The sequence below is a fragment of the Silene latifolia genome, chromosome 3, assembly GCF_048544455.1.
Source record: "Silene latifolia isolate original U9 population chromosome 3, ASM4854445v1, whole genome shotgun sequence".
NCBI lineage: Eukaryota > Viridiplantae > Streptophyta > Magnoliopsida > Caryophyllales > Caryophyllaceae > Silene > Silene latifolia.
The window spans coordinates 130769360-130780986 of NC_133528.1; the positions used below are offsets into that span (position 1 = coordinate 130769360).

The following is an 11627-nucleotide window of genomic DNA, read 5'->3' on the forward strand; positions in this document are numbered from 1 at the left end:
TTATTTGAGGAGGATCCACCTTCATCTCCTGTTTCTACTTCATCAACTGAGACTGTCACATCTCCAGACATGGCTGAAGAAGCGAGTATAGCCAGTCACTCTGAGCCGACCGCTGAGAATCTCTATAAGGGATTCGCATTACCGAGGACAGACGAGAAAATTCGAGCCGAAACCGTCCTATATCAACTTGGTTGAGAAACCAATTTGGGGAGCCGCAAATGAAGATGCGGCTAAGTATATGGAGACTTTCATTGATTATTGTTGTTCCATACCCCCACCAACCGGTGTGACCAGGACAGGTGAAGGAGATCATGTTCATATTCTCTCTTCGTGATGCTGCAAGGGAGTGGTACAGAGACTGGATCGAGCCGCTAACGGGATCACCGATTGGAAGTCGCGGCCCTGGCATTCTACAAGAAATATTTCTCTGCCTCGAAGACAAATGCCATTAGAGCTCAGATCACGAGCTTTAAACAGGGTCCGGATGAGAACTTTCATGAGGCATGGGTCCGTTTCAAGAAGCTGGTGCGAACTATTCCGCACCATGGGTTCGAAAAATGGAGCCTATGCAATCGATTCTATAATGGGCTTTATGACGATCAGAGGGCTATCCTGGATGCAGCAGTTAATGGCAGATTCCAGGAGAATGTGGGAGAGACTAAGGGGTAGAAAATTATTGATGACTTAGCCACCCATAAAGCTGAGTATGGAAATTCCAGGGGAAATCAAAGGAGGAGTGCTGAATCCCCTTCTGTAGCTGCATTAGAGGCTCTTACGGCGAGATTTGATAAATACGAGTTGGGAGGAGCTTCAAAAGGAGGGATCTATCATGTGAATGCTGTTTCAGACGGTCTTTTCGTCTACAAGAGATGTGGAGGAGAAGGACATGTTTCAGACAACTGTCCTAATCCCTATGAGTCTTTGCCGCCTTTCAACATTATAGGCAGACAAACACTTATTATGAGCCGAATGTCCATCCGAACTTGAGGTGGAGTAGCCAAAATGTCTTGAATCCGACTCCACCTCCACAGCAGCAGCAGCAGCAGAATTATGTGCCCCCTCATAAGCAACAGCAGCCATATCAAAAGCCTCCATATGTCCCTCAGCAGCAGCAACAGTTCCAAGGGTCCGAATTTGCCGAATTGAAAAATTTGTTTTTGAAAGAGTCTCAAGCTAGAGAGGTAGGGATGAAAATGTTGAGGAGAGCCGATTGCCCAATTGGCTAGCAAGAATACAACTCGAGCTCCGGGACATTTACCGACTCAGACTGATCAAAAGGAGACCTTAAATGCAATTACCTTGAGGAGTGGGTCTACCCTTGATGGGCCCGCCATGGTCGAGGATGTCACTGAAAAAGATGAGGCGGAACCAAGTAAGAAGAAGGCTGGAACGGACAGTGGAAGGAAAAAGACGATTACCAGGTATATCGGTCGATCGACCGATATACCTAGTCGATCGACTCGATCCGCGAGATACTGATAGCTTCGGTCTGTAGAAGTCAGTCGATCGACTGACCAACATGGTCGATCGACTGATAACGCTGCTGATGGTGAGTCTTTTCGTCCTCCAATGCCAAATAACTTGAGGGACCACTTGTTTCGGGGTACGACTACTCCGAAAATATTGAGGCAAGACCCAAATGCTTTGATGGGTCGATTCGGTTCGAAATATGACCCGATGACGATTAACGGTTCATTTTTGAGACGGTCTGAAGAAGGGTCAAGCTACAACAAGGAGAAGGTAGTGGATTTTCAGCCTAAATCCACCGACGCCGGCATGAGAGACTTAGAGGAGAGGGCTAAGTTACTTCTTTCAGCCCCTTATCCAGAGAGATTAGTGCCGATGAAGGAACAGGTATCGTTTAATAAATTTGAAAATGTTATTCGTAGCTTAAACGTACAAGTTCCTTTTCTTGAGTTAGTTAATCAAGTGCCTGCTTACATGAAATTTATGAAGCAACTGTTGTCTAAGAAGAAGTCACTTGAAACTGTGCATTCTCGTCGCACTAATCGAGGAGTCATGTTCTTATTTGACCCATACTGCACCTCATAAGCTAGAAGACCCAGGTAGTTTTTCAGTCCCATGTAGTATTGGCACCTTTTCTATTGAGAAGGCCTTGTGTGACCAAGGAGCCAGTATTAGTGTCTATGCCCTTGAGTCTTGCTAGGAAGTTGAAATTGACTAGGTTTGCAGTCACAAACATGACAGTACAGATGGCTGATCGATCTGTGGTCCATCCTATAAGAGTCTTAGAAGACATTCTTGTGCAAATAGGAAAGTTCTTTTTCCCTGTTGACTTCGTTGTACTAGATATGCCCGAGGATGCCCACATTCCCATCATATTGGGTAGACCATTTCTGCACACTGCTGGTGCAGTTATTGATGTTGGTTCAGGGACTTTGACCTTCAAAGTAGGGAAACACTCCATTGTTTTTGCCCAGACGGCTAAGAAGAAAGACCCCATGTGGCCAGTCACTTGTAATACGGTTTCTGAAAAGAGATCTTATTTTGTGCTTCCTGATATGCCTGTCTCTATGCCTGTTTCTGCTATAACACCTCCGCCCCAGATTGGGAGCAAATTGGAGGACGATTCTTCTGGTTTGGATATTGCAGGAGCTGGTTTGGGGAAGGAAGAGCCGCATGTTGCTCCAGCTGTGAAAGACCCAATCGTTCAAAGAGGCGGTTTAGGATGTCTTAGCTATGGCACAGATGAGGAGCCCGATGATGAGCCAGTCAAAGCGACGGAGTCCGATTTGGATTCTGACGAGCTAGAGGAGGTCATTGATTGGGAAGATGTCCGAGATGTTGATCCATTGAGTGCTGCGGATGTTGGAGTTGAGAAGAGTGCAGCTGAGAAGATGAGCACTATAGAGGCTACTTCTTGTAGCCAGAAGCCGAGCAAGTGGGCCATTCCGTGGCCATTCTTGATCAACTATTAGTTGATTAAGGCTTTTTCATACAACATTTTATTACTTTTTAAGACTATTTATTGTTTTTTTTCGTGTGCGCGAAACTTCGCAATTTTAATAAGTTTGCTTAGGATTTTATATGCTTTAGACTGTTACTTTGGGTTTTGCGCAATTTTGGGCGCGTTACTATGTGTTTGCAGGTTTATAGACCTTGATAGCTCAATTTATTGAGTTAATTCGAAGAAATCAGAACTTACAGCAGGTCTTCCAGTCGATCGACTGGCCAGTATGGTCGATCGACTGAGCTGCGTTTTCCAGGAGCTTCTGTTCCTGTTCACCCTGGTCGATCGACTGGATGATGTGGTCGATCGACCACCCTGCGCTGCTGTACCTCTTTTCGATCATTCCCCTGTTGTGTTTGATCGATTTGCGGAAGTTGAGGGAGTCTTTTCTCCACTTTATTCTCCGTTTCGTTTCTGTTTTCTTCCGTTTCTTTATTTTACACATAATTTTGCGTTTCGTAAATTGTTTTCTCGGTTTTATGCGCGGTATTTTCTGTCTTTTCAGGCACTTATGGTAGCACTGCTGGCTACTGAAACCTCCTAGCTCACGCTGGTTTGGGGAGGTTTCCTTTTGCTGCGCTTAAAGTCTTGTGAGTTCCGAGTCCTTACTTCATGTCTTATGTAGTTAATTTTCGCAAATTCCCGTTTTCCTTTTATTTCATTACATGATTTTGCACAATGGGGACATTGTGCGATTTGGTTTGGGGAAGGTTTTGCGTTGCATTTCATTTGCTTGCATTCACGTTTACAATTTTGTCTTGCATTGTTATTTATTTTCCCTCATATATACAAAATTCAAAAATCCAAAAAAAAAAAAAAAAAAATCAAAAATTCAAAAAAAATGCACGTTTATTTTAGCATATAGGTTGAGTCGGAACGGTAGTATTTCAATGATGACATTGAATTTGCATCTGTTTATGCCTAAACCGTGCTTAATTAACATGTTATTAGTAGAATCATATATGCATAGTCTACGAGTTTTCGTTAATTTACTCGCTGAATCTTGAGACTTGACTTGAATTTATGGCAAGCTACTTATATTTCTGAGGTTTAGAGCTTATAACTGGTGTCACTCATGACCAATTCATCTAGGATGTGAGTAGTCACTCCTTATGAGACATGTTACATCAATATGCATAAACATGAACTTAATCTGCTTAATACCTGTATGCATTCGGTTTGTGGTTAGTTGACACATGTGGAAGAGGTCACCCTTTTATTCATTTTGCCCATAAGCTCCACATTGCCAAAAATAGCTTTTTTTGTCCCGTTAACTACATCCTACACTTAGCCTGCCCTCGTCAAGCTAGTAGTTTATGTTCTTGGGATTCTTACTTTGTTTTTGGTGGCTAATGCTCCTTTTGAGATGATGTTGGGAAGATGAAAAATGAAGGAAAGAAAAAAAAATAAAAAGAAAAAAAGAAAAAAAAGAAAAATAGAAAACACATGCTGTACTGTAAAGGACGGTCGATCGACTGGCCTCATTGGTCGATCGACTGAAGCCCGAGAAAGAAAAAAAATCAATTCGCATAATTCAAGTCTTTATTTAATGGCGATTTTTGCTCCCATGTTGCATTTGTATCTTTTGGGGAGTTGATTATTTCGGAGATTGTGAGATTTGTGCTTGATAATTAGCACCGGGTTTATTGTTGAAATTTTGAGCAAGAAGTTGGATGTTGTCATATGGTTTTGTTTGGGTACTAGCTTGATCACCTATACCTCCACATTCCCATAAATGTTTAGCCTCTTCTTACCCAAACCTCACATATCCATATTTACCTCGGCATGTGTCATGGTCATTTGTTCGGTTGGAATGCATATGTACGGTTGTAGAGATTATTTTCATATTAGATTGCAGGCATGTTCTTTTAGGTCGCAGTTAGGTGAGTGTCACTACAAAATGAATTCTTTCTATCTTTTACATATTTTCACCTGTGCTTATGTGTGATTTGAGCGACCCGTGAGAGTCCATAATGATAAGTCTCTATAGTTGACGGCTCAGCAGTTTTTAACGACTACATAACTCGTTTGCATGATTCATATTGCTAATTGATTGTTAGTTGTTGCATTAAACTGGTTTAGGCTTTATAGTTGCATTTCGCTCTGAGATTGAAATCGTTCCAATTAGGTTTTAGGATCGAGTATTGTTCTTGCTTGGGGACAAGCAAGGGTTTGGTTTGGGGAAGTTTGATGCGTGTCTTAAATATGATGTTTTACACCCCATTTTACACGCATTTCAGAGCTTATTTATGTAGTTTATGCTACTATTCCCCCTATTTCCGTCTACTTTCGTGTTTTTGTACATTATTGCAGAAATGTGAAAAATCCAGCGGAAATCACGCTAAATCCGTCCCCGAGTACCTTACATTGCATTTGACGTGAAGTATTACTCAAGGAACGAGCTTGGTGCACATTTCGAGGCCTGAAAGATAATTTTATGAAGAATTAGAAGCGGACTATCAGCTAAACCAGTCGATCGACTGGCCTTCATGGTCGATCGACCAACCCACGACTTATAGAAGCTACTGTTCAGCGATAGCTCAGTCGATCGACTGACCTTCATGGTCGATCGACCAAGCCGCTAATCTGCGTGAATTAAGAGATCGAAAAATAGGAAGCCCATAGTAGTTAGGTTTCAGTAATAAGTGTTACGTATATTCCTATATAACGTAGCTTTTGTTTTTCATGATAATGAGCGAGTTATTAGGGAACTAATTAGGGTTTGGCATTAAAAGTTTTAATCATTCAATACAATTTACTTTTGCATTTGGTTTTTGATCTTTCTTCCTGCTTTTACGGTATTCTTCTGTTCTTATTTCAGTTTTATTGCTCTATTTGTTCATAGATTAGAATTGCTAGAATAGTTTCCCAGAAGCCAAATTATCGTTTTATGCTAGTTGTTTATTTAGTAAATTTAATCATGAATTCAGTAGCTTTATTCGTAATTCTTATTGTTGTTTTCATCGTAAGTATGAGTGGCTAAACCCCCCTGTGCTAGGATGTAGGGAATCCGTAGAAGTAGGCGGCATTAGAATAGTGACCTAAATCGCGCCATGGTCGATCGACTGGGCTCCCTGGTCGATCGACTGGCCACGCTGAGATTACCTTCGTTTTAATTAATTAAACTGCTATATTTGACGAATCGAATGCATGCGACTAGTTGAATGTTTAGGAATTGACCGACCCAATAAAGATCGAAAGATAGGGAAGGGAGATAGCCTACCTAATTAAGACGACTAGATTAATGAGGTCGAAAGATGAGTTAATTTAGCCTTTTAGTCGCTTTTCAGGACGAAAGTTAGTATTAGTGATATTAGGGACCTGTAGCGAGATCGAAAGATGCTACCTGTAAGAATGGACCGAGAGGACTTCTTATTTTCCCGTCTCATGTGTTTTTTTTAGACCTACCTAGTATACTGCCGCCGAAACTATAGTGAACCGACTATCTTAGCACCCTTTTAATATTTGTTTTCATCCGTTCATTTAGTTTACTTTTCTTTTATTGTCTTTAGCTATAGACCAAATCAAATCAAACCTCCACACTTGTTACTTTAAAGACTAAAATCAGACAACTATTGATTGCATCGCCTCCCTGTGGTTCGACCCTGCTACCGCTATCTATAGTTGTAGTTGGAATTATAAATATTATTTTTGACACCTTACGACGGGTATCATGTATCAACACCAAATACTCTTAGACAACTTTTCCTTTCGAATGACGAGTATGGAAAAAACTTTAGAAAATACATCACGTTTTATAACAGCTCGTTCGCTTTTACATCATTTGGAGTTAAGAAAGACAGTGAACTTGCACGTAGAAATCGGGGTATTTACACGTTTAGAGTTCAAGGACAAGTTTACCGTTACATTAATGATGTACTGCCGACGGAGGTTCGCCCAAGATACATACAACTATACTTCTATGACACTGACCTTCAATTAGCACATCGCCTGCAAGACTATCCAGATCTACATCATTATGTCATGTCTACGTGAAGGAAATCCATATGCACATTTTTTTCGATCTTTGAGAGAACTTAACATCCATGAAGAAAATCGTATAGTTATCCGATCAAATCCATCGCATGATCAACGTACCCATAACACCCCAACTGCGTCGCAGATTGCTACTGTTTGGGTAGAGGAGGACACCTCATCTGCACCACTTGCACATGATATAGTTGTCTATGCATGTGGAGGCGGAAGTCGTCGCATACTACATTACTACGGGTGCTACGATCCTCTACAGTATCCTGTCCTTTTCCTTTACGGTGAGACAAGATGGCATCAGAGTATCTACAGATACCAAATAGGTCATAGAATGCGACAACAGTATTCGACCTTTCCTATTAATGAAGTACTTGTGCAGTCTACTGATGACTTGCTTGAGGCTGAAGAACAAGGTCAGTTACTGTTTCTTGTTCTAATACTTCATTCAGCTATCCTTATATTTGTAGTTCTCATATTTTTTAAAATAAATCTTCTCTTTTTCAGTTGCACATTCAGCTGATTCTGATAAAAAAAGTTTCTTGTAGAGAGTATTACTGCTACCGTCTACAAATTCGAATTACTGATACATCAATACTACTTCGAAGCGGTCGTCTACTCCAACAATATGTTGTTGACATGTATATTAAGCTTGAAACGACACACCTTGATTTCATTAGATTCAATCAAAAGGTTATTCGAGCTGAACTTTATCAGGGTATAATCGACAGCTACAATTCTGGCGAGACTCACGCTGCAAACATTGGCCATCGTTTTATCCTTCCTGCTAGCTTTATTGGTTGTGATCGGGATATGCGCCACCGCTATTTAAATGCTATGTGTTTGGTTTAACGGTATGGAAAGCCAGACATTTTTCTAACTATCACATGTAATCCCAGATAGCCTGAGATTGAGTGTGAGCTTCTTCCCCATGACGAAGCGCAGAATAGACCTGATCTTGTGACACAAGTTTTTAGAGCCAAACTTATAGAATTAAAAAAGGCTATAGTCAAACGAAAACTATTTAGAAATGTTGCTGGTTACGTTTACGTTGTGGAGTTTAAAAAAAGAGGACTACCTCATGCACATTTCCTTATAATTTTGGATTCAGCAAGCAAGATTAGATCACCGGAGCATTATGATTTGCACGTATGTGCTGAGATACCTGACGAATCTACCAATCCACACCTCTACACAGCCGTTGTTAAACATATGATGCATGGTCCTTGCGGCATAGATTTTCCTTCTAATCCTTGCATGAGAAATAGGCAATGCAAGAATCACTATCCTCGTGACTTCTGTGACTTTACCATGAATGGTCGAAATTCATATCCAATATACCGAAGGCGAGAAGACGGACGATTTTTTTACATTCGTGAATCATGGATTGACAACAGATGGGTTGTCCCTTACAATCCTTTTCTTTTAGCGAGATTTGATTGCCACTTAAATGTTGAGGTTTGCTCAATGATTAAGGCAGTTAAGTATTTGTATAAATACGTCTACAAAGGTCATGATCAAATTTCTATTGCTTTGACCGACAATAATAATGTAGAAGCAATTGACGAGATTAGTTCTTATCAAGCAGCTAGATGGATTTCGCCACTGGAAGCCGCTTGGAGAATCTTCAGATTTAGTTTAAATGAAGTTCATCCTAATGTTGTTACTCTCCAAGTACATCTTCCCAATATGCAAACTGTTGTTTTTCGACCTTTTGAGCAAGTCGAAAATGTCATAGATGATGAATACAGAACAACGACAATGCTAACATCATTTTTCCATCGTAACACATATGATATATATGCTCGTACATTGACATACCAACAGTTTCCTGAGCATTATGTGTGGCATGGAGAAAAGGGTTCCAAAATCTTGGACTCGCGTCGAAAGGCTTTGCAATCGGGAGATTGGTGTACACAAATCCTTCCGAAGGTGAGCGCTACTATTTACGCCTTCTACTAACGAATGTGAAAGGTCCGCAGTCATTTAATGATTTGTTGAGCATAAATGGTGCACTGTGTTCTTCGTTTCGCGACGCTGCGTATAGACGTGGACTTCTTGAGGCCGATAAGTCAATTGAGCAGTGCTTAGAAGAAGCTTGTCACTATCAACTGTCGTTCGTCTTACGAAGGCTTTTTGCAACACTACTGATCTACTGCGAGCCAAAAAGTCCACGTTTGTTGTGGGATAAAGTTTTTCCGTACTTATCTGAAGACTTTGCTCATGCATTCCCGACAAAAAAACGTAAGGTTTTTAACTTGACACTCAGGAATGTTTGCACAGTTATTGAGTCCATGGGTAAAAGTTTTTCGAAATTCGACTTTGGTGGTCTTAGGTTGGACGAAGAGTAATCCAATCAATGCAGAATGAAAGCAATTGAAGAAGAGATGAACATTCCTATAACGTCAGAAGAAATTGAATCTGTTAATTTGTTAAATTCCGAACAAAAGTACGCTTACTCGATAATTTACGACAGGGTTGTGCGTAATAAATGCGGTGCTTTCTTTCTAGATGGTCCAGGTGGTACTGGTAAAACTTTCTTATATTCGGCTCTGCTAGCAAATCTTCGTAGTCATGGCATTATTGCTCTCGCCGTTGCTAGCTCAGGAATTGCTGCCTCGAACATTTCCGGTGGAAAGACTGCGAACTCGAGATTTAAAATTCCTTTAGATCTTGATGAAAATCAAAGCTACCAAATCTCAAAGCAGACTGCGCTAGGTGAGCTAAACCGAGCGTGTAAATTGATCATATGGGACGAAGCATCAATGGCGAAGAAACTTGCAATTGAGCATTTTTAAAGAACATTACGTGACGTTTGTTCAACTGTTAAAGCATTTGGCGGGAAGGTCGTTGTATTTGGTGGCGATTTTAGGCAGGTACTTCCGGTTATACCTAAGAGCACTCTCCAGGAGGCAGTAAGTGCAAGCTTTGTTACGTCTTCTCTATGGCAAACTCACAAAAAAATGCATTTAACTGTTAATATGAGAGCGATTCATGACCCTGTTTTCAGTAACTTCGTTCTGCAAGTTGGTGAAGGTAGACCACCTTATGAGAACGGAAAATATATACGTTTACCACGAGCCATTGTCATATCTGAATCTCAGAGTTGCTCACTTCTTGATACACTTATTCAATCTATCTACCCTGATATTGGCCTTACCACTTTAGATCCTATGCTCACTACGAAGCGAGCAATCTTAACACCGAAAAATGAAGACACCGAGATTATTAATTCATTTTAGTAACGAAGCAACATGGTCGAGCATTTGAGTATAAGAGCTTCGATGAAGCTGCTGATATAACTGCTGAACAATATCCGATAGAATTTTTAAACACTCTTTCCCCAAGCGGTCTTCCACCACATCAATTAGTATTGAAAAAAAATAGTCCGATTATTCTTCTTAGAAATCTAGATCCAACTTCCAGACTTTGTAACGGTACAAGATTAATCTGCAAAGCTTTCTCAAGAAATGTCATCGACGCAGAAATAGATAACAACCATCATAAAGGTGAACGAGTATTTATACCTAGAATTCCGCTACAGCCATCACCCAGTGATAAGTTTCCTTTTAACTTTAGGAGGAAACAGTTTCCTATTAGGCTGAGTTTTGCGATGACAATTAACAAGGCGCAAGGCCAAACTCTTGACAAAGTGGGCATTTACTTACCGAGATCTGTCTTTTCACATGGACAACTATACGTCACGCTTTCGCGTGCTAGGAAAAGTGCTGATGTAACAGTTGCTATAATACCACGTGACAACTCCGATAACAGCTGGCGAACAACAAAAAACGTGGTTTGTTATGAAGTTTTACATAGAGCTAATATAATATAAAGTTTTTTCATGTGTTGTATGTATTGTAAATACTATTTTGATAGTATAACTATCTTATACAAAATAAAAAGTTCCTTTTCCATTCGCTATTTGTGTTTATCTTTTAAGGCTTCATACGATATTCGGTTGCATACATTTGCAAATTACATCTTTCTTTTTGTAGTTTGTTAGGGCCCCAACAAAGATACCGCTGGTTGATGTCACTGACGCAGACGGCAATTTTACCATTTCAGCGACGCTGGATTCAATTATGCCCCCTAAACTTGCATGCAATGGAACAACTTGGTTACAGAAGCTTCTTTTCATAGACGGCGTTGTACATAATTAACTTTTATATTTTCCCTTTATGATAAAAAAAATTATATTATATAATAACAATCCCATTTTGACGTAATTTAACATTTACAGGGTGTTGAAATGTCTGCCACTTTATTTAATCAAGATATTGAACTTTTTTCTGAAATATTTCACGAAGGAAAGGACTACGAAATAACGAATGCCACCATTAATCTTATTCCTGCAAATCTTCGAAGAGGAAGTCAACATTTCCAAATGATCATAAAATCTCGCACCCATGTTGTTCAAACTTCTGCGCCGGATGAAAGTCATAATACCGTTTTGGTTCCAGTTAACTCCTGTAGAGACTACGTAGGCCACGTGGGAAGACTAGGTAATTTAAATGTAGTTTTATGAATTCCCTCCTTTAGCCAAAGCTGCAACAGTTACTTAATATTTGCTCCTATAGACATCATTGCTGTTGTCTTAACAATGTACGCAGAAAGAAAAGTGAGATCGATGAAACAAGAGGTAGAGTTCGATGTTCGTGATCTAATC

General features: G+C 40.2%; 2 protein-coding genes across 2 annotated transcripts; both read left to right on the plus strand.

Moving 5' to 3' along the window:
- Window positions 1–6950: 6950 nt before the first annotated feature.
- Window positions 6951–9309, plus strand: LOC141649693 (uncharacterized). The gene is made up of 4 exons (XM_074458376.1): window positions 6951–7424; window positions 7466–7804; window positions 7862–8890; window positions 8941–9309. The coding sequence occupies exons 1-4, from the start codon at window positions 6951–6953 to the stop codon at window positions 9307–9309; spliced, it is 2211 nt and encodes a 736-aa protein (XP_074314477.1).
- Window positions 9310–9324: 15 nt separating this feature from the next.
- LOC141649694 (uncharacterized) lies at window positions 9325–10200 on the plus strand. The gene is made up of 2 exons (XM_074458377.1): window positions 9325–9676; window positions 9791–10200. Exons 1-2 carry the CDS (start codon window positions 9325–9327, stop codon window positions 10198–10200), a joined length of 762 nt encoding a protein of 253 aa, XP_074314478.1.
- Window positions 10201–11627: the final 1427 nt, after the last annotated feature.

Coding starts and splice junctions, on each gene's coding strand:
- LOC141649693 (XM_074458376.1), top strand. CDS start 6,951: ATGTCATGTCTACGTGAAGGAAATCCATATGCACATTTTTTTCGATCT. Junction 7,425..7,465: donor ATTCAGCTATCCTTATATTT/GTAGTTCTCATA, acceptor TCTCTTTTTCAG/TTGCACATTCAGCTGATTCT. Junction 7,805..7,861: donor ATTTAAATGCTATGTGTTTG/GTTTAACGGTAT, acceptor AATCCCAGATAG/CCTGAGATTGAGTGTGAGCT.
- LOC141649694 (XM_074458377.1), top strand. CDS start 9,325: ATGAAAGCAATTGAAGAAGAGATGAACATTCCTATAACGTCAGAAGAA. Junction 9,677..9,790: donor CTCAAAGCAGACTGCGCTAG/GTGAGCTAAACC, acceptor CAACTGTTAAAG/CATTTGGCGGGAAGGTCGTT.